We start from the raw sequence: 26,969 nt of genomic DNA on the forward strand, positions 1-26,969 counted from the left end.
TTTTTTTTTTTTTTTTTTTTTCTTTGAGATTCTACAAAAATTCTCGCTGATATGCAAGAATCCGCGTTGTTCGTTCCCATGATTTCCGACATGAATTGCCAAGGGAAATTTCATATAGGTCTTCCTTTTGTTGCTCCTTGTTGAAATCAAACCCGCCGAAAATGCTACGACGGCTCTGGTGGAAAGCAGCGGAAACTACAAAGCACACCCGTAACACGTCAGGGAATTCATTTCTAGGGGAGAAGGGCTAACCATTGAGTTCAGAGTTTTGAGAACGATAAACGTGGACAACCCTCATGTCATTGAGGGTTGCCCGGCGATCGCTAGCAGCCATTTGCTGATTTTTCCTGTTGTTCTTGCTTGCGTTGTTTCCTGTATCTCCATGAGATTGTTTTAATTTGTGATATCAGTTACTCTGCCATGGCGACCCAGTACCCTGCCCAGGTGGGAACAAATTTTCGTCGTGTGAATTATCGTCATTTCATTTAGCAGTTTCTTGCGTTCAAGATTTTTTTTTTTTTTTTTTTTTTTTTTTGGGGGGGGGGGGGGATGGGATGCAATATGTGGTATATCTTAATTTATCTTTATCTGGCTTGATCCTCGTTGCAGCCCAAATTCAGACACAACTGACAACTACGCCAAACAAGAAGATATAACTTCGCTAACGACATATGTGTAATGGGCTTTTGTGCGGTATATAGCAGACACTCATATCATACCTGAGTTCCCATATTATCTCTCGCACACCAACTCCCCACAACGCTGCAAAGGAAAAATTGATTCTCTCAGAAATCCGCAAAGGCCTCCAAAGATGGGTGGTCCCATCGCAAGCACTCATGGTGAGTCTCGCACATTATTAATAGAGGGTTGAGTAATAACTTCAAGACATGGGATGCCCAGAGTTGTTAGGAAGAGTTGATTGCTTAACTCTCCGTAGTACAGGCCGGCGGCGACATATCAACCGTACATTCAATTCAGAGTTAGACTTGTTGAAACTCCAAACCTCCTTGAGAGGCGGTGGCTGATATCATATTTTATATTTCAACAAGCAGGCAGGAATTGCCTCGGGACAACCACCTCCCAGGAGGAAAGCCTCCTTCGCGAGGTGCAATAAATATGTTAGTGCTAAATCCTTGATCTTATTGCATGGTGACAGAGCTTGATGCGCGGTAAGCGCAGGTGGTTAGCCAAGACGAGGGTTCTGATGGGATATCTGCCAATGGTATGGAGTACTGAGACTTTCGATTTAAGTTGTTTCGAATCCTGGCGTAGTCGCATTTTAAATACATTCTTACGCAAGAACCAATCTCTTGTTCTTTTTTCCTGGTTTCTCATGCCCCCGTTCTTCCTTGAGTCCAAGGATTCGTACAGTCATGGTCAGCCCTGCTCGAATAGGATGTTTCGTCCTCTAGTATAACCATGCTAATGGCTTGCAAGCGGGAGCGTGTCAGAGGGGGAGTGTAAATATTTCCTGTTTGATCTTTTTTTATACTATAGATAGTAGCTAGTTGCCGGAGTACAACCTTCGGTGGCTGAGCGATTCATCTTTTCGGTCTTTATGACAGAGTCAGTGAGTGGTTGTAGACACTCCCTGTATGCTTGCTGCATGGTGTCGCTCGGGGAGGGACTCCTGGTCAGGGGAGCATCGCAATAGGGGGTAATGATCAAGCATTAACTAGTTGATTTCGATATCTCTGGGCGGTGAATATCTCGAGGTATAAACCCAGCGAGCTCTGGGGCTTCCTTGATGGCCAGTGATTGAGCTTCCTTGGCTGGCCCTGCTTGCCAACTCGCAACTAATAAGGCAATACTTGCTATTCGCAAGCCGAAATTCTGGGTTTGGAGTTACGTGTTGACTGACTGACCTCAGCGACGCCTGCACATCACAGTTTAGCAGAGCCGATATCGTGCCCCTGAGTTAATGTCGCGAGTCGTGGTAGCATACACTGGCAGCCTGTTGTATGTATGCTGCATATCACCCGTGGCGATCGTGTGCACATCCCTACCCCGTCCCGGGATTGAATATGAGAACGGCAACAAGTGAAGAACTTCCTCGTTCTGAGAGTCCGTCGAAATTCAAGTCATTCGAAATGCCCTTGTGGCTGGCACCCGTTTGACTTCTCAAGTTTCGCACAAAATGTGCAAGGCGTTGTAATTTCTGGTTGGTAAACGCTCTCACCCTCCACTTCTAAGATTCTCCCTCAGCAAATGGACTTTTAAGTCATGGCTCTATCGTTCAATGGTGGAGCGGGTATCTTTTCCAGGAGTTGTTTGGCCGTTACAACCAACTTTTTCAACGTCAGCACTAACTGGGAACACACAGTCTCATTTCTGGGGAAAATTGCTAGGCATTCAGCCGCCGCCTGAGAGGCCGTCTTGTTTTATGGCGACGTCAGCGTTCAATCATCCAGCTGTAAGTCTCCGGTTATGGAAGAGCAGCGGATATCTGTTTGACGAGGCGCAATTTTTCTGATACTGAGATATTGCCCAGTCGCGAGTCGGTTGGCATCTATTCACAATGACCTTCGAACTTATCAAGCTTCCAAACAAAGTTACCAATTATTTTTCAGCACGCGGATACTGACCCTGACAAACACCGCTCTACAATATCTGAGATTTTCGCGACCAGAGTCGAAGTTGTTACGTACCGCCAATGTCGAGCGGATAGTTGCTGATGCAAGAACTAAGCTCACTAACTACTGAGTGAGAGTGAAGTCTCGGAGGCTGAGAGGGGGTCATATCAGGCCGACCTCGGGAAGGTCGTCGAATACGAGGTGGGATCCGACTAGCATCTGGAAGCACGTTGATTGGCAGTGCTACTGGCGCTATCTTCCTTAAGAGAAGATTGACCCCGCCGGAAGATGAAGATCGGTATTCGAGAGTTCTCCCTAAGTTACAGGGGAGATCAAGTTGTCCTAACTCGACATGGCATGGGCTGGCATCCAGTCCTTTCTCTGGAGATTCTCAAGCCTTCCTTGGAAAAAATCCCAGCTCGTGCGCCGTGGGGGCTGGGTAACTCCGGAGCGAATTTTTCGGTTGCTCAATCATGATGTTCCCCTCGGCACTGTTTTTGTGGAAAGTGGAAAATATCAACCCCCACATTTTCTTCTCCACTCTCTTAGGGCGTTGGGAAGCTATCAGTGGCAGATCTGGGGCTTAAAGTGGCTGGGTTGGTGAGAACAAATCATTGTTTGAAAAACCCTAGGTGCTGGTTCAGCATCCTTGTTGACCATGCGACTCCAACCCTTGCATCCAGGGGTGCTTACGATGTAGCGATTGGTGCCGAGAATATTTTGTCAATGGAGAGATTTCTTCGGGATCCAGTTGGGTTCTCGTATGCTTCTCTCAAAATCAAGAGTGTTGACCACCGTTTCATCTGGAGAGGCGAATTCATCCTCCAGTACTCCGTATCTTCCTTGATAAACTCCAAGATTATGCGTTTCATGCCAGGGCTAGACTTTTAGTCCCATGGCGTCGCAACCACCAGCTTGGTTACTTCCCGCTTCATGATCGCACCCATGGATCCTCTCAGAGGTGGAGCGAACGGCTCCATAAAAGCACTGTGCGCATTTGAGCCTTAGAGCGCGTGAAAACCAGCCTGTCGTGAACTTTACTTCTGCTTTCCACAATCCAAGATCTCGGATCTAAGAACAAATCGTTGTAGTTCCTGGATAGGACTAATTTTTTTAATGTCAATATTGATCATCGGGCTCCATCGCTAATGCTGATTTTGGAACTGCGCGATGTCAAATCAGATGAAGATAGGGCTTCTGTCTATGTTGATGTTCCTCACGAAGTATAATGCCCCAGAGTGGGTCAATCAGGAGAGAATAACTGTAGCCTACGGAGTACAGCTGAGCTAATTGATCCCACAGTTTGTTGAGCCGTGTGGGGAATTGGTCCCTGAATGAAAGATATCATGTTGCATATGAATTCGACCAATGTGGTGTTCATACTTCCAGGGCTTCAACAGCTCCAGATATTACGCACATGCTCTTCCTCCAGGCGATTGAAATACCTACCCTACCGTATTTCAATGGCACTGAGACAAAGAATAAATATCACCCAGCATGCAAGTGATAACACCTGTTGAATTCCATTCTGTGCATGGGCTGATGGATTCAGTAATTTCCCTCGTGCATGTTCCGTTCTCTGCTCGCCGTTAGACTAAGGCAGTATCATTTCGGGTCTGTACACCGATGTATCACCAGCTGATCTCGCCGGATGTCCTTAATTTGGGCCTAACTCTCAGTTGTATTGTTTCTATTCGACGTTGGTCAGGCTAGCAAACAGTAACTCCGCGAGCATTTCTTCAACTCTTTTGAATAACATCAACGGAGATAAACTCGGTTTTTCTTCCGTGGAACCGGTGCGTGAGCATCGAGAGGGCCCAAGCACACCGTCATTGGGCTGGGCTGAAGGTTTTCATCATTTTCTCACCTACGCGCTCGGCTGTTCAAGGAAGCCGTCCACATTCAGACGCGGTAAATGGGATATGAAGAGGGAATTCCTGCGTACACAAGAGAAGTTCCCAGTGAAGGTGAAGCAGGCAACTCCAAATCCTCCCACAGAGCCACGTTCTTGAGAACTCCGGAATCTTCAGGGTCTTTGAATCCAGGAAGTTTTTAAACGTCAAATTATCCAAACGCAACCGAGTACTCGGCACTGACCAACAAATGCCACAACAGATAACATACCAAGACATTTGGGATATTTTCACCTCCTGCGATAATTTACCATGAGCAAACGCACTATTCCGTGTCTTGCATGAAAGAATGTCTCCATCACTAGCGCTAGCTGTTCACCAACGACAACCCCTGCAAGAAGCATTGCCGAACCCACCGAACTTAACACTAGTCATGGACAGGGTACGCAACTTCGTCGCGAGAGGGATGGCTTGCCATCGATGCACTTGGACATCCGCTTACCGGAGAAAATGACCAGGACTGAATTATTGATGGAGGCAAAACGGCCGTCAACTGGAGTACCTGGAAGGACAAAGAATGGAGCTTATTTAGTTCGCAAATCCCTGTCTGTCCTTACTCCACTCCCTTTGGCTCTGTGGTCCATGGCCCATGGCCGTTGTTGGAATTGAACAAAACGAACTGATGCCCCAGATTTTCTGATTATCACTCCGTAACTTCAAGCTTTTGCTGACCCCCCCAGCAGGTTCATCTTCATGCCATTATTGTCACTATTGAAACTTTATCCTCATACAGATGCCGGCCGGAAGATCTTATATATCACTTAGAAGTCCTCTTTGAACCTCCTGCCTTCAAAAGCATCCACAAGGACGGATGTGAATAGAGTGAGAGAAGGGCAAACCATTGAGACTACAACCGGAACAATCAATAGCTATTGGAAACCAACATGGATCTGGCTGCTGCGATGTGGGGAGGATACGGCCCCTCAGATGCGAATTCTTTCGAGGCAAGATCGCTTGCACCACGAAGAGTCACTCCACTCATCATCGATCCTCTACCAGTGGAACACCGACGAGGTCTCATAGGTGTTGCCATTACCTCCATTCTTTCAACGATTTCTACGGGTGTCCTCTTTATAGTATTTACCTATCGCTTGATCTATTGGCGAAAATACTACCCAACATATCTCGGCTATAACCAATTCCTCATCTTGATTTACAACTTGCTATTAGCGGATTTTCAACAAGCGATTGGGTTTTTCCTGTCAATACACTGGGTCATCACAGACCAAATAACTTACCGCTCGCGTATGTGCTTCGCGCAGGGGTGGCTACTCCAGATCGGTGATCCGGCTAGCGGGCTCTTTGTTCTCTCAATTGCTGTCCACACGTTTGTCATGGTGCTTATGGGGAGGAAACTCTCACATCGTTTGTTCATAACTTGCGTGTGTGGTGTTTGGGCTTTTGCTGTGGTTATAACACTTATTCCTACATTACGATTTAGGAATCATACTTACGTTCCATCTGGCGCATGGGTGTGTAAAAATCAATATCCTTCTCCGAAAATTGCAGTGGCTAACTTACGAAATTCCATTTCTCTAGTGTTGGATTGATGAAAATTTCGACAGCTATAGACTGTGGACACATTACCTGTGGATTTTTGTTTCGGAGTTTGGATCCGTCGTGCTGTATGCGCTCCTATTTTTCCACCTCCGCCACCAGGTTGCACAATCCGCACTTCTAGGACGAGGACAAAAAGAGCATCTCCGCCGCCTTCGAAGAGTAATTGGGTACATGGTTCTGTATCCGATTGCCTACATTGTCTTATCGCTTCCACTTGCAGCGGGCCGCATGATGACCGCCAGAGGGGGGAAACTAAGTGTCACTTACTTTTGCACTGCTGGCGCTGTTATTGCCAGTTCTGGATTCGTGGATGTTGTAATGTACACCCTAACTCGAAGAGCGCTCCTTCTCGACTCTGAACTTACCAACGGCGACCGCTTCTATCATTCTCAACGTGTTGGACATAGCCACACCACAACTGTCACTACGGAGAATAAACAGTCCCGCTTGGACAACAGCATTCTTCACCGGCGGGAGGTGACGGAAACGGACACCCGGGTAGACCGTGACGGGTCGACGGATAATATTGTGCAACCTATCGAGCTCAACGAACTGGGCAAAGTTTACCAGAAAACGACAATTGAGATCACAACGGAACCGGCTGAAGATACCAGCACGTCGCCTGACAGCTCTGTGAATGAGACGCGGATGCCTCCGCCATCCCGTACTTGGCATAGACGATGATAGCAATGATATTTGGGGTTTCAGGCATTGGAGTTGAGACTGGATTTTTTTTCTTTTTCTTTTCTTTTTTCCCTCCCTTTTCTATATCCTTCATGTATGGCTATATGGTTACCCCTTCTTCTTTCGTCTCCTCAGACCATTTCCCTACAAGCCTTTAATTCCACCCCTTTTGCGATATTTTCCCATGCAAAGGCTACAAATCAATCCCTGACCTATACATTTGAATTCGACATATTTTTTCCACCTTTCTGCTATCAACCTCTACTTGGCATTTCCTCTACGTGACACGACATCTATTCCCTATGCGTTCCCCGTTTAGCCTGCAGGGAAACCCTCAAGGTGGTGCCACGAGCCCGTGGGCTCCCTTCCTTATTTCGGTCTCCCAACCTTGAGGCCGCCGTTCCTCAGTCAGGGCAGCTAATCTGCGGAACCACAGAAGACATATCCTACTTCCATCGTCTACCATTCCATTCATGTATACCCACCTTCACATCTAAAAGAAAGCTCTAGGGGCCACCCGAAACCCTTCTCGCAGCTATTATTTGATTTCTTCTCCCGTGGCAATAGCAATTTTCTATATGCCCATGTAATTTTATATATGTTTGGTCTTGTGTCCTCTACTCCTCGTTAATTGCTTTGCGGGCATGCAGCAACCATCAAGGGAGAAGGACAAGACAAGATACATCAACATGTCCGAGTACAGTCAACACATTAGGATAGACAAATTAATTGTAGATAATAACAGTTTGTCCAGCCCATTCCCCTCTCTAAGTATCACACTACGTCGATATGCTTATAACCTCGGCTAGCCCCTGAGACAATAGAAAAAGAAATGTAGTAGAGAAACGGGGAGCTTGCACACAAACTTAGACCTTGATCTATACATACATATTCTTCATTTTCCTTTAAATGGAACAAAGGGACAGTAAAGAATGACAGATATTGGAAGTGGAGGGGGTTAGGAGGTAATAAACGGGCGGCATACAATTTCGTGGCACTTAAAAAATCCTACTACTTGGACATTAAAAATTATCATGTTACATTATTACACAAACGGGTACGGGAAACAAATGTCCGGAAGCAAATTATTTTTGTTCGTTTTGGCTCTTTCTCCGCCGTTTCGCTGTGGAGGCGTACGGTGCAGCGACAATGTCGTGTTGTGAGGAGAATGTCATACTGCATGTGTATGCGAATAGAGCGAAGTTCGATATCACCGACTCTTCCTCCCCGCGTCCTCTGTTAAATCCAGTTTCTCCGGCTCTGTTCATTTTTTTTTTCTTTATGTCCGGTGCAAATCCCAGAAAGGGGGAGTGACGATATCCTTGATCCAACAGACTTTTCGATCCCACCGCCATTGCTTGTTTGTCATTGTGCCGTGGAGATTTCCAGTACATATGTCATGGATTCAGCCATGGGCTTTTGAATTGAATGATCGTCCTCGGGCTTGTCTCCAACCTATATAACACTAGATAGACCCTGGAAATTGACTTTTTTTTTTTTTTTTTTTTTTTTTTTTTTTTTTTTTTTTCCTCATTATCTGCCGTCTTTTCCAGATCTCCATGCAAATCAGCAAAAGCAGATCCTCTTCACTGTGGTGACAATGCTTGAAAGCCCGGCATCTCATGAATGGAGTTCTGGTCATGTATCAGTAATACTGGAAGCTGACCGTCGATCGACTCAAGCGCCAATCGTCTTTATCCAAGCATCTGACAGACTGATGTCCCGCATCCCCGCAGATTGGCATAAGATTAGCGCTGGCCATCAGCGCCACAGAGAGATGCGATTTGTAACACTGGGCCCAGGGCTGGCTTCTAACCTTCGAGAATGTTGTTCGCCAAGCTGACTTCACGCGAATCGAGAGTCACATCGTGGATGGAATCATCGTGTCGGCTCATTGTTGAAAGCATGTCAGACTCGAGCAGCCAGAACGACGAAGTAGAATTTGAGTTTTAAGCCCCATCTCAGCGCCCTGATTATATCTCAAGGATCCCTTCTAGTTCAGTTTCATGGTTGGTCGAAAATCAAATACACCAGGCTGATGAATGCTCGGCAGAGTTTGATCTATCTTCCCCCAGTCAGCACTAAACCCTCGCGTACTTGTATTAACTTCTGGGGTGGCGCATCAGGCTTTGACTTTTGTTCTTCGAGGCACATATTCGCCCAATCGTCAGCTGGACGTTGATCCTCTGCCATCATTTCCTTCCCCTTTGGCTTGCAGAAGAGCACCATGATGCTGAGTTATCCCAACTTCCCAAGTCACAGTTTTCTGACTGGCGTCCGTAGTTCTACTGCTGAGGCGTCCGTCAGCAGTTGGTCATGGGAGTCTTGATGCGCCATCTGGGCGTCCTCGACTATGTGCGTTCAATGTTTTCTGGACTCCGTCGCCCATTTGGCTTGTAACGCTGAGTTAACTCCGAGCGCAGGAGTTAACCATCAGTTCGGCGTTCATGTCATCGTCTTTTCCATTTGCTCCTCCTCTCCAAATGGGACTATTGGACGGCTCCTGAAGCTGCCCTCTTTTCTTAACCAGCGACTACTGGTAATAGTAGTTCAGTTGGTTCCCTGCTACCGCCTATCATGCTTATGATTGTTCTTCGGGGCGTCTATCTCGAGACCCGACAAGAAGAGAGCTGACATCTGATAGATGAAGTACGCTCGGCTTCGCCCTCTCCGCCTTGTGTCAACTTGACAGGTGGAAGCCCGTTTTTCAGCGGGCGACTGAGTCGACGGAGGCGCAATCCACGTGTGGTTTGCATAACGCCCACGTTCCCCCCGCCAAAAATGCGTGGAGGCCTCAACGTTGTGAAGGATCCTCTAAATCCTGCGCCTATTTCTTTTCTTTTTCGTCGCCTTTCTTTTCTTTTTGTGCGTTTCTTTCTTTGCTTTTTTTAAACTTTCGGAACGGGAAGGGCTGATCGAAACAGAATTCTGAATTTTCTCGAGACACAGGTGACAGCAGGCGAAGTATGTCCATCGATCTCATCCGTCCTGGAGTGACTACATTCCCTCCGTTGTGCCTAGCGCCGTATAGAGTACGTCTCAGCCAGTTTGTGTGTTTCGCAACCGTCCTGCCTGGCAGCTTATGGGTCGTTGTTGCAGCAGGGTCTTGCACTCCTCCTGATGAATAGCAACCCTGAGCTCACTTACGGGATCGACGCCTCATCCCTTGACGTGAGGATGCCCGTCGTGAGGGTTGGGAACTTGGAATAGCCTACTCCGTATGATCTGAGTGAATAGATGGGTGGGAGTTCATCTAATTATTGCGACTTCACGCGCGCGTATCCATCTAGATAGATGTGTATACGCATGTTGCGTAATTATGTTCAGACGATGGCATATATTTTGCTGTCTATTTGCCCTCCTTCTGGGACATATAAAGCCAAATGGTAGCTATGAGGTGCCGACAGATTACGTATCATGAAAGGGGGCCATGAATCTACAGTCAGGTCGCAGTTTGGACTCTTGTGGAGTTGACGTCGGAACGACCTCACTGTCACAAGAGCCACGAGGTTGAACCATATATATATATATATATATATATATATATATATTTGAGTTCACGCCAGGAAACTGATGTCGTTGGCAACAAACCTGAATTTTTAGCAGCCATATCTGCACTGGCAAATCCAGTTATCCCTCACTGAGGGTGATGGAAGCTTACATTTCACCTCAATGGAGGCAGTTTGATAAGTTGGCATTGCTCAAAGGAAATGACAAGCTAAGTTGGTTGTAGCAAGTATACAAGTATACGATCTAATACGTCAAGACATATCTATACATTTAGAACTCTTGGGTGGCCAAAGTGGAGAGCGAATACCGCCACCACGATCATCCTGTGTCATGCAAATTGTCAGAAAACCGAGTGAAATTTATATCCACTGCCAGCAAAAGGTTCATGGCCATGGGCAGCCCGGAGCTGCTAAGGGGAAAGGAGATGAGGTTGTGGGATAAGGGTGGTGGGGAGAAACTTACCCTCCTTCAAGCGCAATAAACGGGCCTTCCTTCGTGATTAACTTCCCATTAAATCCATGAAGCAACTCCGCGACCCGGTATATACATCGAATAAAAATCAACAAAATTGCCAACGAAAACGCAGGGAAAAAAATGTACAAGCGCCCGAGCGCCGTACAAGCAGGCCCACCAACACTAACTCTACCCGCCTTTATCTCATAGTCATTAACCTCCTTCCACAGATATCCTCGTCGGTAAACCCTGGTAAACAACTCCAGCAGCAACACAATAAATACAAACAAACTCAGCACCTGAAATACCAACCCTGCAACCATGACATCAACACCCGCAAGCCGATTCTGCCTCTTTAACATCGCATCACTCGCGATCCCACCTCCTAGGCCTTGCAATAAAAGACTAATAAAATCGCAAGGAATGAATATCCACGCATACTGCCTCGGATCCAACCGCGACGTGCCCTCACACCCAAACAGCCGAGCGATATCTGTCATGCAGAAATAGATCGCCGCGGTGAAAAGCGCCGGCGCGATCGTGAGGGCGCATATCTGTATCAGGAAGCCGTTGAGGCTGAACGGGTCCCTATTTAGCATGAGTCGTCCAGCGTAGCCGATTATCTCGCCCACGCAACCTAGGAGGATTGGCACTGTGAATATAGCATGGCTTCGCCAGATGGAGAACTGGATGAGGTGGATTAGGGCGGAGAGGGCGAAGAGGCCGATGAAGAGTGCGTTTGCGGCCAGGGAGGGCCGGTATTCGTATATGCTTGCTTCAATCGGGCAGCTGTATCTGGAGCACCCATAATAACCCATGTCGGTTCACTGTCGTCTTCAGTCTAGAACTTGAGAAGTTGGAGAATGCTCCGTTCAGTGGGTGCGTGGGGCATTGGAAATCGGCCGCACGGTTGAGAGTAACCACCAATGTTTGGAGATATGATACAAAGCCGAGCCTGGCGAGCTGGAGAAAGCAGGAGACCGTGTGTAACAGTCAGTATGGTCTCTTCTTTTTCATCCCTTCATAAGTGTGGCACATCAGGGCATCCTGCGCGAGTGGGCAACCGCCAATGTTGTATTATAAGGCCCGTATCACAAGGCCCGCCACAAAGCAAAGCTAAATTATGTAGGCACAACCCGCCTAAACAATATAAATAAGAACGTGCATTGCCACATGGATGTTCCTTGGTGGGTTTCGCGCGCCAAAGGACAAAAGCCATTTATTTATGGACTCGATATCCGCGAGCGTGTAGCGTGGGCGAAGTCAGGGCTGACTCACTGAGTTTCGTTCCGAACATTCGCCTCTTCCCCGCCCCCCTTGGTAGCCATGGTCTGGAAGGTCAGGCAGAGAAGCTGGGATAGAAATGGTCTGACTACAACCCGTTGGTGCTTCGCATCGGTTGTGGAGTTTTCTCAATTGTTGAGAATCGCTGAGCTAGATTATATATTCATCCCTTTCCCTTCCAAAACCCATTTGCGAAGCCAATTTCACCCGTGGCAATCTGACAAAGCATAGGTTGCGTCTTGTCCCCTATGTTTGACTTATAGCCGACCCGGTATAGTGGCTGAAGCGAGCAATGTTCCACGGACGGCTTTGCTGTTGTGCCAGAGTCGGGAGAACTTTTCGCTGGGTTCCATGCCACTTCAACCCGGCACAGAGCGCTGCCCGAACCCGCCAACGCCATGATAGTAAGAATAGCATACGTTTCCTCGTTGTAGATGAATGGGAGGGACAGCGTTATGCCACGTGAACGGAGCAAGAACTACGCGTGATGTTAAATATCTAGTGGTTATATGAAGGTGGATTTGCCTGTGTTTGAACATGTGTTTCTATTGTGAAGATTAACTTTTATTTAAAATGATACATAATAATGATAGAGAAAATACTCATTATAATAATTAAAGAAATCCTTTCAATCTTCTGCATGACATTCACTATAACTCTTTATTGAAACATTGAGCTTTCATCAATGATGATGACTCTGAAGAAAATCAAGATGCACTTTATGATAAGATTTTAATTAATGAATGAAAGATATTTATTGATGCTATGAATAATATTTTCAATGATCAAATGAAAAAGAAATGCTAACTCTTAGCAGTATTTAAAAATTAAAATTCAATATCTGAGAATATTATTGTCTGCAGTGATTAAATCCACATTTACTATTTCACATTACTCAGATGAATGCAGAACAAATCTCATAAAACATGTTGATAAAAAAAATATTATTTAAATTTTTAAAAAATAATAAAAAAGTCTGATTTCAGCTGATCTGTGTGTTTTTTCAGATGAATTAAAGCAGAATTCTGATAACAGCAGATAAATGAGTTATGATTTTATTAATTTATTATGAAAACAAATAGCTGATCAGTTTCTCTACAGCACTGAGTTATATATCACATATTTTTAATCTCATAGCAGCAGTCATTACCTGCCTTCAGCTGTAGAACAGAGTTCAAATCAATATACACAGCAGAACTGCTCTGTAGTATCTCTTATGCAGACTGATAAAATTGAATAAAAGAGTTAATCATAGAAACATTAGCAGTCAACAATATAAGAGAAGAACATGGAAAAGCAAATGAATAAATAGCAAGCAACACAATACGAATATGATTAAACATGTTAAAATGTATGACAGAGTTCACACTATTTACAATATCTGCATCAAACTGCAGGTTGTGAATTCACATTTGTGCAAAACAGACATTCTATATATGCATGTTGCTAAAAAAAGGGGAACCCCCAAGTTTAATATTGTATATTGTAACTATGGTAGAAGGGGCAACTAACTAATTCGAAAAAAAAAAACGAGAGATACGATACTAAACAATCCAAGTTGAGAAAAAGGAAATGAAATATCAAACATCAAATATCAGATATGGAAATGATGATGGAGATGAAGATGGAGATCCAAGGATGAGAAGAATTTCATCTGGGGCAGAAGCTCGTAGACGCAGAACTCTCAATCAACGACGGCATGGTCTTCCGCGTCCAGTAAATCTATATCGACGACGATTCATCCATGAGCTCCCTTCAGAAAAAAGATAGAAATAAATAACATACAAAATCCCACAAATAACATTCAGGAAAAAGATGAACGAACAAAATGCCCAGGCCCACGCCCACGCCAAAACGAATAATAGCAACGGAAGGAAATATAGAGAAGAATCCCCCCCCCCAAAAAAAAAAGAAAATAGAAATAAAAAAATAAAAATAAATGAATATAAAAGGACAACATCCTTCTATCGAATCACCCAAATCGGCCCATCCCTATCTGTTCGGTTCCAAATCCATTCCGTGAAATTGTCGTATCCGCTCGCCTGTTGCTGGATTTTCAATATTCCCTCCCCCCCCCCCCCCCCCCCCCTTTCCCCTTTTCCCCCCCGCGCCAACCAGCAAAAGCAATGCTACGGCTATACAAATAACTCCCGGGTACGTGCTGGAACGCAAAGCGATTGCTTTGGTTAGTATCACCAACGTCGTTTCCCACGAGATTTCCAATCTCCATACTCAGAGTTCTCATCACTGGCACCATAACCATCGCTACAGTCATCATTACCACCGTCCCCATCACTGTGATCGTCATCGCCATCGGCATCGCCGTTCCAATCACCCTCGACAACATCGGGTATAGGCACGCCCTCCCAAGCCACCAATCCTCCAGTCCCACAGGAAAATGCCGGGCTCGGCACGTACGTCGGCCGCGGCGTGGCGACCGTAGATGCGCCGTTTGAATCGCAATAGCTCTCTTCCGCATAGAATTGGGGGGCTGATGAAGTTTCTATCGGAACGAGGACGGGCGTTGGGGCATCGTCGCTGTCTAATTGTGGCGGCGAGAATCGCAGGTGATCTTCCTTCTGCTCCTCCTCTGTTGCGGGATGGACATAGACTTCGCCAGTGAGTAGCGGGGTTTTGGCGTACCGTTCCATATCTTGGTGTATGACCGGGGCTACGAACTCGTCGAGTTCGTCCCGGTTTATCGCGAGGCGTTGTGCTTCTGTGAGGATGCCTACATCGCTAGGTGCGGCGGCACATTGTGAGCCAATCTGCGGAGTGTATATCTGGGACATGGCTGGAGGCTTTACCGGCATGTTTGCCTGGTTGACAGTATTGATCTCGGGCTCTAGGAACCCCAGCGCAGCCCCCCATTGGTCCTCAAAGGAACCTTCTACTTGGGAGGCGTAGGCTTCTTCTCCGCTGTCAGGTCCAAGATATTTAACGCACGTATTGTATGCCGAGCAGTCGGTGTCCTGATCGAATCTGATGGAAGTCTCTGAGTTATATTCATCTGGAATCTCTTGGAACCTCGCGTCGCCAAAATAATTACAGGAGTTTGGCTCTGTAAGCTCATATCCTTGTGAAGGCATTATTCCACAATTAACTGGATCCATCAACATACGGCCTGGCATATGGGGCGTTTCTAGTACATTGCCATAGTATTGGTATCCGAATGTATCGGGAATTGGAGCATTTGTGATCGGGTAATTGCCTTGCACGTCAATTTCATTCGATGTTAAGGCACCGCCAGCATTGCTCAGCGGAGATGTGAGTTGTGGATGGTAATTGCATCCATGTGGGTTGCAGCAGCCATAGCAAAATGTTATATTTAGCGACGGACTTTGAGCAGTGTAAGCCATCGGGGGCTTTGTGGGGCGGGTGGCGATTCGGCTGTCCTGCTAGCAATATATCCTTTTGTTTTGCTTCAATCTGGCCCGGTTTGGTTGGAATGCAGGGAGTGGAAATAAACAAAACGGAGTATTTGCGACTTGTTTGAGACCCTATAGCGGAAATTCCTTTTCATCAGTATGGAGGTAACGGAGACCTTCGCATTTCACGTTGAAGGTGAAAATACACTCACACCTACTACCCGCCCTCTGGAGAACGCCCCCAAAAAAGATCAGCGAACTAGCTAGCTTCAGCCGAAATCCTCAGCTGATAGGCCCTTGATCGAAGCAGACGTAAAACGAGAATTTAAGCAGAGAAAGAAGCTGGTGGCACATATTCGACAATAACATGGTAATGTAGGAGGCATGTTATATAGTTATCTATCCCCCGCCCTACCGAGTTGTCTCTTGAGCGTAGGGCTCTGTTCGGAAATATCAATTACCCGTCAGGGTGAGGCGGGATGTAAGTGTTATTCCATTATTGTAGCGTATTGTTGCTATTAGCACTGCCACGGAAAGTGAAAACAGTGCGCCTAGATGGCCACATGGATAGATGAGAGAGGATGGTTTAATCCGTGAGCCTCAGTGCACGGTTGCCTGCAGCGTTGCTTCTCATTGCTGGGATTGAACAAAGTCCAGAAGAGTCAGGAAAACCAGGATCCGGGGTAACTCAAGGCATAATACGCCTGATTCCGATAGCCGCGAATGTGGATGTCATCGCTAGAAGGAGGAAAAGGTTGAGGCGCGTAATGGAAAACAAAATTGGGTTATGCCGCGCGCATCATGGAATGGAATGCCTGTCTAGGTTCATCTGGAACGCCTGGGAAAAAGTAAAGAGAGAAAGGGAAAAAAAAAAAAAAAAAAAAAAAAAAAAAAAGAAAAGAAAAGAAAAAGAAAAATAAAGCGTAAACTAAGAAAGAAAGTGAATAGCCGATAAAAGTTTCTCGATCAACGATTGAAGCCACTGCTACTATGGAGGAATGAGGGATTTCGTCGTGTCTTCTCTCTTTGCCGAGATTTTTGACTCTCTTCAGGCATTGTTCTCGATCGTGTAGTTGCAAGGCTTTGTATTTCTTTGTGCATTGGACACTGAAACACACCAGAATGAAGGAAACACGAATAAAGAATACATAAAAGGGTCCAAAAATCATGTAAGGAAAATAGAAGAAACGCTGTCACAGCAACTTCAACTTCATCAAAGATGGAAATTTCCACGGCATAATTGCATGCATAGGTTGGTCACTTAGCACTCGGAGATTCATGTATCGTTTCACCAACCTAGCCTTCAACAATCGGGATGCAGCCCGGAAATAACCAAGGGCGGTCAAAGACTCAACACGGAACATACCTCGGCGTTCATATAAAATTTATAAAACATCTCTGTCTGCCTCGTATGATTCATGGCCACTCACATTTCAGGCATTTATCCGTCAAGACCGGGGCGCATGGTGTGTTTGATATTGCGTAAACATAGCCTCCCATGTTTTTTCATTTGATGAATAGAAATACTCTTTCCTTTGCAGATCGTGGCATATCATGCCGCACACACCGGGGAGTCGTAAAACGCCATGAAAACGCAAGGTTGCAACCCATATCCTTTGGTAATACGACTTCCTCCCTGCGAGTTGATTGTTAAGTGCAACAACAGAAATCCGGCCGTCAGCGGGGTGCGATATGTGTAGTGAGATTTTGAATATCTTGCGCCGGGATTGTCTGAGTATCCCTGCGAATAGAGAGACAACACATTTTCTGAGCTGCGGTACTCGTGATGAGGAGGTATGAAAAGTGTCAGGACCCATTGCAGGCGAGAGTAAAAGAGGCCTTATTGGAAACGAAAACGAAGGTTTGGGGAAAATGAAAAAGGTAATTTTTATTGAAAGTGACCATGCGAAACGGGCACTCGGAGCGAGAAATAGGGGTTATCGTTTGAGATAAACAAACAGGAAGAATATAGATGTATGTACTGTTTAACCAAGAAAACAACCAATTTACAATCCAATCGCTGTACAATTAGACACAACGGTGCATGGTTTCTTCCAACAGCCAAAAAGGAATACGTTAAGAACATTAGAAACAAGGAAAATATGTGAAAGGGTTGGTTTTGTGGGGCCATGGGCGGTGGGGTAAAGGGGGGTGGGAAGAAAAACACACATCATGCATAACGGAGGGATATGGGCAAGAGATCAAGAAAGAAAATATTATCAAACAAATCTAAAGAAATGACGGGAATATAGCAACCCGAGCGCGTTCCCTAATCGCAACAATGTCCGTCCGCACAGAAGGGAATTTGTCGTTCCTAACCCAATCCAAAATCACCAACCTCGACACGGATATCCATACGATTGGAAAAGGATTGTGAGGGCTCGAATTATAGCTTGGCTCCCTACATCCGAATACCGAGACAGGAGCTTGTCACCGGCCAAAGGTTTCCAAAATGTGGTACCGGAGGATTCGGTTTTGGCAAAAGATAGAGATATCTTGGTCGTCTTAGAGACCTTTTCTTCAAGGCCACCACCGGGCACGCATGTGTAAGCATCTTCCGGTCTCAACTAGCTTCCACGTGTATGCCATTTCACTGACATTAAAACCACCGCTAAACAACGCACGTCCCCTACACCCCCCCCCTCCCCCGCTCTCCCGGGGTTGGGAACTGGCCTCCACCTGGCCAGGTAAAATTCGTTATTTAATGGCCTCCACGAGCGGCCTTGCGCCGTAGATTCCATCGGTAGAGGGCAAGAATAAGCAGGCCACAGGCGATGATGAAGATAATGCAGAAAACCAACATGACACCGACGTTTCGACTGGGCCAGTTGTCTCTTCTGGCGAGTTGATGATAAACGGCCTCATCTCGGGGGATCAAGCTGAGAGCAGGCATTGTAATTGATTATTATTAATTTTTTTATTTTTTTTTTATTTTTTTATTTTTATTTTTTTTTTTTTACAAGGGTAAATATATTCGGATATGTTAGTTAGTACCTGCTTAAGATCCAATTCATGTATTCGTGCGGGTCTTCCGGGTCTGCGCCAGCTGATGTTTCTCAAACTGCCGTTCGCGCAGAGCCGAAATGGAGGGGCTCCCCGAACCAATGCTTACAGGAAGTTGTATCGCTGGAAGGAATTGGAAAGAAATAACCCGTCCGCTCTGAATTTCTAATCAGGCGGCTCAACTGCACCGATACATGAGTTAGCCGGATGGGGTTTAGGTTAAACAAATGCGACAAATGGAAATCAAAAAAGGAAGTTAAAAAAAAAATGACATTTCCAAGAACAAGGCTCAATGATTCAGATGGTGGTGGAATCGCGATTGATTGGCGAAGTGAGCGCTGGTGGTGGAAATGGCGGGAGCTGAGCATCGGGGATGACGGAGCGAAGCAGTACTTACAAGTCAAAGCGCAATTGGAGCAGGCGGACTCAGAGTCGTGTCGACAGGAGAGGGATTGGGAGAGGGATTGGGAGAGGGATTGGGAGAGGGATTGGCGGAGGAAGCAAGATGCACGAAGAGAGGAGCAGATCAAGTGGAAGAGATTTCGGTGAGGAAGGTGGAGGAGAGGAGAGGAGGTTGGCCGGTATGGTATGGTATTGGCCTCGTGGTGACAGCGTGACCTGACCCTTTGCCAAGAGATAAAATACACTAATAGGGGTTGATATCACATCTTTATTAACTACTACAGATGTACTCCGTACTCCGTAGTTAGTTATTATAAGTATAATGTTGCTCGTTAACCAGTTGTCAAGAACTTATATTATTTAAATAGTATAAGATTAGTCTCTCTACTCGTACATATATATATATATATATTATTTCAACCTAGATTCAATATCGAAACAGATTCAACTCAACTACGACAATCATCACCATTGACCCCCACGCCACACAATTAAGAAGGACTGGTATTATGGTACAGTACATCCACTGTTGCCGGGACACAGGGAAACACCGGGCGCATCCATTGACAGCCCGTAATAAATACCAATTTACAGACAATTCCTCCCGGGGATTGATTGAAAGGAGAATGGGAAAAGAAAAAAAAAAAAAAAAAAAAAAAAAAAAAAAAAAAAAAAAAAAAAAAAGAAAAAAAAAGAAACTCAGTTTAAATCCCGCACTCCTCGGGACCATCGGCAACGCCAACCACGGTTAATGGGGGCTCGTTTTCAGAAAGAAGAGGTTGGAAATTTGGGCAAAAGAATGGCAAAACAACCCGGCGACGAACGTAAAAAATAACGGATGTTCCTCAACGAAAAGGGTTCTTTTTTATACTTTCCCATGACAACAAACTCTATTCAAATAAACTCCCCTCCTCTCAATTGAAGTATTTTTTCATTATCAAGCAACTCCGGATGTTGTTCGTTAACCTGGTTCACCCGGGAACTTCTGATCTGCATATGTAATTACAGTACGAGAGATGGTATGTATTGCCTGTATGGTATGGGACGGTGCTATCAGCACCATGAATTATGTCATCGCTCACTGAGTCGCGGCCAAACGAAATATAGGCTTTGTCAACGTTGTTGATGCGAGTAACGAGTACTAGTACTACTATCCACCACAGGACAAATAACTCGCTCCACTTCGAGGAGCTGGCTGGTTATAAAATGGCACTCTTGGACCCGCTGCGTACAATGCAATATCATGACGGGGTGAGAACGAGTGCTCCGTACTCCTGGGCCCGTTTGACCCGCCTGCGTCCGAAGACAGATGACAGATACGGTACGGAGTAGTTATGCGGAAGGATCAAGCTTTGTCTTGGCAGGGCTTGGCCAGCCGGGCATCTAGTGAGCATCTCTGGGCATTCCATCTCCAATCTCCATCTTGCAAGTCATGTCATCCCGCCCTTTTAACCCACTGCCTGTATGCCCCATCCCCATTCAGTGGGATGTGCCAGGACGTATTGCAGAGCTGCGGGCCATTATTGATGATCCTGCCACCAGTGAAGCTCAGAAGATAAATCTCCAGACTGTAATCAAACTCTATCATGACAAAGGTTCCCAGGACCATTGAAATGGATCCAGGATGGCAAAGTTGTTCTTCTCAAGGACATCAATTTTGACCGACCGTACTGGTCTGAGGTACTTCCAAAATGATCTGTCAGGTCCTGTGCTCACCTTCTGTTTCAACCCAGGGTTTTGTCCAACAGCAATCCGCACAAATTTTGATTCCTGATAGGTCAGGGTACAACCGGACGGGTGCGGTAGCTTTTGGCGGCGTGGTTGAAACAAGAATGTTCTTTTTTGTTGTTGTTGTTGTTGTTGTTGTTGTTGTTGTTGTTGTTGTTGTTGTTGTTGTTGTTGTTGTTGTTGTTGTTGTTGTTGTTGTTGTTGTTGTTGTTGTTGTTGTTGTTCATATTTTTTCTGAGGCTATCTATGCAGTCAGAGACTACGACAAACTTCACCTCACTAGCCTAAGCCTACCCTTATGTTCAGCTGCTCTCTAGTTACGTTTCTCTAGTTACATTTTTCTATTCATAACTGAGTCATTCTTAATGGAGATACTTCACTACATCATTCTGGATCTAGTCCTCAAGGGGGGCCCTTGCCCCCAAAGAAATGCTATGACCATCGGACCCCCATATTATCTCATATGATGTCAACACGACAGCTCATTATTAACTAATAGTTACACCTGATCTCATCAGGTCTTCCCAGAGATGGGATCCTGTGAGCGTTCCCACGAGTCAGGGACTCGAGCTTCTGCTGTTGCTGTTTGTTTCGAAGAGTGGCTTTCAAACCAAGCCAGGCCAGGTTATACATACATACCCATGCCAGCAGATAACCCCACGATCCTCCTCTCCATTCGACTGCAACATCGGGTTCAGCTCTACCACCAGACCTTATCCCGTGGAACCCCAGTTCGAGATGGGAAAAAATCAATCGGGTGCGCAACGTGTTGATTTTCCTAATTGCGCGGTTGTTGAGATCGTGGCTGGCATTGGAATTCAATCCGCCATTCTCCCCTTTCAAGATCATCCACCCGTCTATCCAGCCATCCAGCCATCCAGCCATCATCTATCGATGCTCCTTTGCCTGGGAATTGAAATACCACAAAACGTCAATCTGGCAGAAAGGCTATGCTACTCATTTATTCATGTGATTTTTATTTATTCATTTATTTTATTTTATTTTATTTTTTAAATTAATGCCTTTCAGCTGTGATAAACATGCACGCCGAATTGGGGATATTCCCCCTGCCTTCCCCCTGCCCGCACCGCCAGAAGACTGTAGCTTCGGCTTGAATTCAAATCCGACCCCAGGCGGGGTGTCATTCTCTGCCGTTCAGCGCTTCGAGAGTTGTAAGTACACCGCTTCCTCTCAATTCTTCATTGGCTGGTAAGCGGTATCCACGATCTCTGGTCATATTTCTCCGAAGTGAATGGAATGGACCCTGGGAGAAGATATATATTTTTAGTTCCGGAGTTACTCAATTCCCGAGGAACGCTCCGTGTAGCCATTTTCTATTGGAAGGCCAAGCGTTTTGCCGAATTCAACTGTAGATTTGTATGCTCGTTACGGACGTAAAGTGGTTTATTTGGGGATGGTAAGCATTTAGACTTTCCTCGGGGTCCCTACGCTTTTGATCGCCCGGGTTGGACCCTTTCTTCGTGCATCTCAGGAAGATGTTTATGGCAGCCTTCAAAACTAAAGAAACAACAGAACCCATGCCTACATACACTTGCAGTATGGACTTCTTTGGATCATGACGCCCAATTCGCCGCGCTGCTTATGGATGGCCTTGCATGCAACAACGAAAAAACCCGGACCCTTATGAGATGGTCTAACTATATATGCCACAGCACCCAATCGGCCCCTCTCCGCTTCCAACAAAATAGCAAAATAACAAAAGTAAGCCCAAAGGGGAAAAAGGACAGAAAAATATAAAGAAAATACAACAGAACAGAAAGAAAACCAAACATGTCCAACCCCACCAACAACCACTCATCCCGCTTCGAGATCCGTCAACTCCGCCCAGAGCACATCGAGTGGGCCAAAGCCGTGCACTCCCACAGCAACAGCTTCTTCTCCCCCATCTGGCCAAAACTATACCCCAACCTTCCACCATGGCGCATCCACGAGTTTTTCTCCGCCTTCGACCACCTGGTACGCCACCAGATCGAGTCCGGCCTGTCCTACGGCGTCTTTGACACAGAATATAAATTCAAGAACCCGGAGTCCGCAAAGACGGGCGGGAGGCTATACTGGAAAGAGCCTACCACAGATATCGAAAAGGAGGCGACGACACAGCAATCCCTCCTCGACCAGATGGACTTCCCGCTCGTCTCGATCGCTCTCTCCCTCGACGCCTTCCACCCCTTCGAGATGGAAAAGATGATGCCCCTATTCGCCCTGGCCCCGGAGTTCGCCTTCATCAACGCCCAGATTAGCGAGAGGGACACACGCGATCCGGCCATGTTGGAGGACCCCAGCGCTCCCGGCCAGATCCTGCGACGCAACTCCACCGCCACGCGCGCGGACTATATGGGCCTCGGGCTGATGAAGATGCTCTCGCATTATCTCATGAATGAGGCTGCGGGCAAAGGGTTTAGAGAGATCAAGATCGAGACCTTCAGCGATGCTGTGTTCCGTGTGTGGACGAATCCGCCGTCGCCATACAAGGCGGAGGTGGTGTGTGAGTTGAATTTGAAGGAGTTTGCGGGCGAGGTGGAGGCGTTTGGACAGACGTTACCCTTTAAGTATGTCGACCAAGTGGTTGCGAGGGTTTATGTGAAGTTGGAATGATGGATGGATGGATGGATGGGGGTAGAATCGGCTGGTTTTTTTTTAGACTTCTTTGCCCCAAACCTTTTTTTTTTCCATCCTGCTTGCGGCGTGGCTAAGACAGTCAAAATAAAATGCATTATTTGTTTTCACTTTGCTCCTTTCCTTCCTTTGGTCTGTGGTGGGAAATATGCGAGACACTTCTTGGTATATTCTCGACAGCTCTAACTAATCGACTTGATCCACAACTAACCAACTCGCCATTGGGATGATTAAATGATTTTATCCGGGGATGAGCGGGGAACTAATTGACTCTATGGACCAATTGAGAGCAGGGCATCCTGGCGGAACGGAAACTTTAACGTTTGCGAAGCTGTCTCTTGATTCTGTTGAACAATTGAACAATCCGACTTTGCTAATCCATACAGTCTCTCAGCGCTCGATCAAGACCCCGCAAATTGAACTTTATTTTTTATTTTTTTTTTTTTTATTTTTTTTTTTTTTTATTTTATTTTATTTTTTTCCCGCTGTTGAATCCAAGCTGGATGTGGCTTTTCTTCTCGTTCTACAGCTCCCCGTGACTGTTTTCGAATGTGGCTTGACGCCCACGGGTCGATATCCAGGTCTTACTCGCCAGTAACAACATCCGTCTGGGGTCGGGAGGGGCTGAGGGTGATTCGTACTTTCTGAGTCACTCCAGCACCTTCAACGAGTCACAGTGCTGAATGCTGATGCTGACTCCTCGCTCGACACAGATATAAAATGGCGGTAACATCTCGTGGGGAAGAAATTGTTCCTCTGAAGTTTAAAGTCTTGTATTTCTCTTTACATATTCTTCTTGCGTGTCGGGGAAGCTGAACTATCATCAACGTGCACACACACACACACACCCGCTCTTCACCAAGAACTTCAACAGTGAAAAACATACGTTGTTGAACTCGATACCCTGACTTCAATCATGGATGATGAATGGGTGGATATTACCCCTACTAAGGGACCTCTTCTCCCCGCTTACCTAGACGAGCTTCCAGTTCGGAAAAAGGAGACCCGCATCGACCCAAAGCCCCTATACCAGCGGATGGCGAAGCGCGCAGTTGATGTTCTGAACTCGCGCCCCGCCGCACCGATTTTTCATGTCAACATGAAAAATTCTACTATCAAAATGAACGCAATCTTCGAATATGCTTTCCCGCCCGAGCACCGCTCAGAAGTTAGGTGCAATACTTGTGCTCACTTCATAAATCGCTATGGAGACCTTTGCATCGTCGATGACTCGACCGGGAAACTAATCCCGCTCTTCTGGAGCGAGGATAAGTCTCTCCCGGTCCTCTTCCGGGCTCCCGTCAGCGCCATGTGCAAACTCTTTGAAGATGGAACAGTAGCCAAGGAATATAGAATCACCAGCAATAAGAGCCGGTCCCTGGGATTCAAGAAGAAAGGAGGCTTCAGGCACATGGCGTTTGAGATTCCATGTGCTCGGCGGGTGATTCCACTGGCCGTGGCGCGCACCATGTCTCCCACAAACGAGCAAAGGGAGATGCTGCAGCGGATCCTGGAGGATTACAACACGGAAACCGTCCGGAAAGCAGCAGCCATGCTACAGGAGAACCGCCTGCCATACGCTGATGCCCACAAGGGTGCTATTGGCTGGCTTCTTGATGTGCAGAAGTCTCGCGGAGTATTGCTAAAGTCCAGCGCTGTTAGCGACACAAAGCGACATAACATCCAGACTCATATCGCAGCGTCAGCCTTCATTGGATGTCTGAAACAACTGCGCTCGGGCGCACTTTCGAAGCTTCTCGAAGGGGTTAAAGAGGGCAAGGAGTTCAAAGAGTTGGACCGACAGTGGAGAGAACTGTGCGATCCCAAAATTTATTTGCGTCCACAGAAACCCCCGAAAGCGGGCAATATCGCTGTCGCGGAGAAGTTGTTCGAGGAACTCGGCCTGACGAAGGGTGATATGTCTAGAAAGTACCTGGCGCCAAGTGATATTCCTAAAGAAGTCTATACGTTCCGAGATCTCCAGGTGGAGAAGAAGACTTCAAAGCAGGATCCGAAGAAGCAAGAAGGGATCTTTACAGATGTAATTCCGAGATCTGTTCCAAAATTCAACCCGAAGACCCAGAGAGAGCCGGGCGAGTTAGATCCCCCGAAATCCATATCCTTCTCCAACTTCGTCCACACCATCTTGCCTACTGCCAAGGAGGTCGAAGTTAAGCTCCAGCAAAGAGAATATCTCTACTTCTTGATTAGCGGCTATCCTGGCTCTAAGCCCCTGATGCAATGGCACACTAAAGTCAACCTCGTCAGCCCATTCACCTTCACCAGCCCAGTATCCACATCCAGATACAATCTGTACACAGGCTGGAACCGAGTTACCGCCGTGGTGCCATTCCCTCACCTCTGGGATGCTGCGCCAGCAGCGAAGACCTTCCCGTTGCTGCCAGCCGATGCCTCTGAGTTCCAGCATTACCACCGTAAACACGGGTTCAGGTACCTCGTTTGTCTTGACGGCATTGAGGAAAAGACAAAGAAGGTCGGCCTCTGCTTGTTCCCGGCGATGCTCAAGTCGCAATTCCACTCTGTGCGCGCGACCATCGAGGCGTATAGTGCTGCAGGCACGATTGAGGAGCCTGCAGGAAATTATGTGGGGGGTATCTCTGTGAGTCGCTCGAACAACGAACACACTAGGCGTTTGTATAGGGTGACAGATGAAGATGGGGATAGGAAATTGTACGAGACAGTGATTTTCGAGTAAACGGTTTGAGGTTATGAATCTCAGAGGACGAGTATAGGTAGGTTCGAGTGGAACAAGGCTTGGTGTCTAATGGGGGCAGACAGTCGGCAAAGTTTAGGCTCGTAGTATACATGTGTATAACTTGCCGTGGAGTTCTAAATTCTGTGAAGGCGAACACTGGAGAAACTGGGGAAGAGGGAAGAAGTTATTTGGCGCGCAAATATTAGGATGGCTTTGTACTGTCCCTTCTTCTCCCTCCCAACTGGCCAAGCTGGGCGAAAAGCTTCAGTGAACAGGGCTTAATTCTTAAAGGATGGTGGTACCACGAGAAGGACTTTTGGTGCTCTGCTGAGCACTTACGGAGGCGTGGAACAAGGTCGCAGCACATGGTAGAAATTCAAATGGAGATCTCCATGCCGGAGTGGAATGTCTGGAGTTAATGGGGCGGGACGCCTAAACTTCACGGCCAAGTTTTAAAGCGAAATGCCCCTAAACCAGCCCCAAATATTTTTGGAGCTTGGTCAACGGGGATGTTTAGAGGTTTGCTTGAACTAATATCCCAAGTCTGGATGCCCTTTCAAGTTTTAACAACCCCAGTACTTTATCTCGGCCGCCCTTTCATCAATCATCCTTCTCACCACCATTTTTCACATTAGGCATCACTGAACGAGGTTATAAATGGGTTGTCCGCAGTTTGAGTATCATTCCCTTTATTCACGAAAATCAATCAGACAGAACCAACACATTCCTGCTCCTTTCCTTTTTATTGGCCATGAAACTCCATCCCAGGGACCCAACCGCCGAGCCAAGAGTCACATCAACATCACTGCCCCGGCCAAGATATTAGCGGAGCCGAGAGGGAAAGGATCTTCCCAAGGTTTGATAGGCTCGTGATATGGAGCAATAATCAAGAGCATTTTTGAGGCTCCAACGCGGTCGGTCTCCACAAGGCTGACCCATTCTCAAGCAAGCGCGAAAAGAATACGATCTGGTGCTTGGTGGGTACAAGCCGTTCAAAGAATGCGGTTCGATATGTAAATGATTTAAAGCTCCCCCCCCCCCCCCCCCCGGCTGAGTATTGAATTCAGAAGGTAGAATCTTTCCATCTTTCAGTGGCCTTTGTTCGTGCCTGTTGCAAACTCCTAGCGCTACATACCGT

At 46.5% G+C, this 26,969-nt stretch overlaps 9 protein-coding genes across 9 annotated transcripts; 5 read left to right on the plus strand and 4 right to left on the minus strand.

Moving 5' to 3' along the window:
- Positions 1 to 420: 420 nt before the first annotated feature.
- HCAG_03245 (predicted protein) lies at positions 421 to 984 on the plus strand (the record flags this gene model as incomplete). Its single annotated transcript, XM_001541098.1, has 3 exons — positions 421 to 444; positions 702 to 839; positions 943 to 984. The coding sequence occupies 3 exons, from the start codon at positions 421 to 423 to the stop codon at positions 982 to 984; spliced, it is 204 nt and encodes a 67-aa protein (XP_001541148.1).
- A 4,386-nt stretch (positions 985 to 5,370) lies between these two features.
- On the plus strand, positions 5,371 to 6,730 carry HCAG_03246 (conserved hypothetical protein; the record flags this gene model as incomplete). The annotated part of the gene is made up of 2 exons (XM_001541099.1): positions 5,371 to 5,958; positions 6,026 to 6,730. The coding sequence occupies 2 exons, from the start codon at positions 5,371 to 5,373 to the stop codon at positions 6,728 to 6,730; spliced, it is 1,293 nt and encodes a 430-aa protein (XP_001541149.1).
- A 3,772-nt stretch (positions 6,731 to 10,502) lies between these two features.
- HCAG_03247 (predicted protein) lies at positions 10,503 to 12,021 on the minus strand (the record flags this gene model as incomplete). Its single annotated transcript, XM_001541100.1, has 3 exons — positions 10,503 to 10,563; positions 10,703 to 11,488; positions 11,972 to 12,021. The coding sequence occupies 3 exons, from the start codon at positions 12,019 to 12,021 to the stop codon at positions 10,503 to 10,505; spliced, it is 897 nt and encodes a 298-aa protein (XP_001541150.1).
- Positions 12,022 to 14,169: 2,148 nt separating this feature from the next.
- HCAG_03248 (predicted protein) lies at positions 14,170 to 15,336 on the minus strand (the record flags this gene model as incomplete). Its single annotated transcript, XM_001541101.1, has 2 exons — positions 14,170 to 15,038; positions 15,099 to 15,336. The coding sequence occupies 2 exons, from the start codon at positions 15,334 to 15,336 to the stop codon at positions 14,170 to 14,172; spliced, it is 1,107 nt and encodes a 368-aa protein (XP_001541151.1).
- Positions 15,337 to 18,046: 2,710 nt separating this feature from the next.
- Positions 18,047 to 18,238, minus strand: HCAG_03249 (predicted protein; the record flags this gene model as incomplete). The annotated part of the gene is made up of 1 exon (XM_001541102.1): positions 18,047 to 18,238. One exon carries the CDS (start codon positions 18,236 to 18,238, stop codon positions 18,047 to 18,049), a length of 192 nt encoding a protein of 63 aa, XP_001541152.1.
- A 377-nt stretch (positions 18,239 to 18,615) lies between these two features.
- HCAG_03250 (predicted protein) lies at positions 18,616 to 19,086 on the plus strand (the record flags this gene model as incomplete). The annotated part of the gene is made up of 2 exons (XM_001541103.1): positions 18,616 to 18,893; positions 19,035 to 19,086. The coding sequence occupies 2 exons, from the start codon at positions 18,616 to 18,618 to the stop codon at positions 19,084 to 19,086; spliced, it is 330 nt and encodes a 109-aa protein (XP_001541153.1).
- Positions 19,087 to 20,528: 1,442 nt separating this feature from the next.
- On the minus strand, positions 20,529 to 21,363 carry HCAG_03251 (predicted protein; the record flags this gene model as incomplete). Its single annotated transcript, XM_001541104.1, has 3 exons — positions 20,529 to 20,722; positions 20,773 to 20,791; positions 21,118 to 21,363. The coding sequence occupies 3 exons, from the start codon at positions 21,361 to 21,363 to the stop codon at positions 20,529 to 20,531; spliced, it is 459 nt and encodes a 152-aa protein (XP_001541154.1).
- Positions 21,364 to 22,269: 906 nt separating this feature from the next.
- Positions 22,270 to 23,094, plus strand: HCAG_03252 (predicted protein; the record flags this gene model as incomplete). Its single annotated transcript, XM_001541105.1, has 1 exon — positions 22,270 to 23,094. The coding sequence occupies one exon, from the start codon at positions 22,270 to 22,272 to the stop codon at positions 23,092 to 23,094; it is 825 nt and encodes a 274-aa protein (XP_001541155.1).
- Positions 23,095 to 24,031: 937 nt separating this feature from the next.
- Positions 24,032 to 25,831, plus strand: HCAG_03253 (predicted protein; the record flags this gene model as incomplete). Its single annotated transcript, XM_001541106.1, has 1 exon — positions 24,032 to 25,831. One exon carries the CDS (start codon positions 24,032 to 24,034, stop codon positions 25,829 to 25,831), a length of 1,800 nt encoding a protein of 599 aa, XP_001541156.1.
- Between the last annotated feature and the right edge of the window lie 1,138 nt (positions 25,832 to 26,969).

Source organism: Histoplasma capsulatum, genomic scaffold (assembly GCF_000149585.1).
Source record: "Histoplasma capsulatum NAm1 scaffold_3 genomic scaffold, whole genome shotgun sequence".
NCBI lineage: Eukaryota > Fungi > Ascomycota > Eurotiomycetes > Onygenales > Ajellomycetaceae > Histoplasma > Histoplasma mississippiense.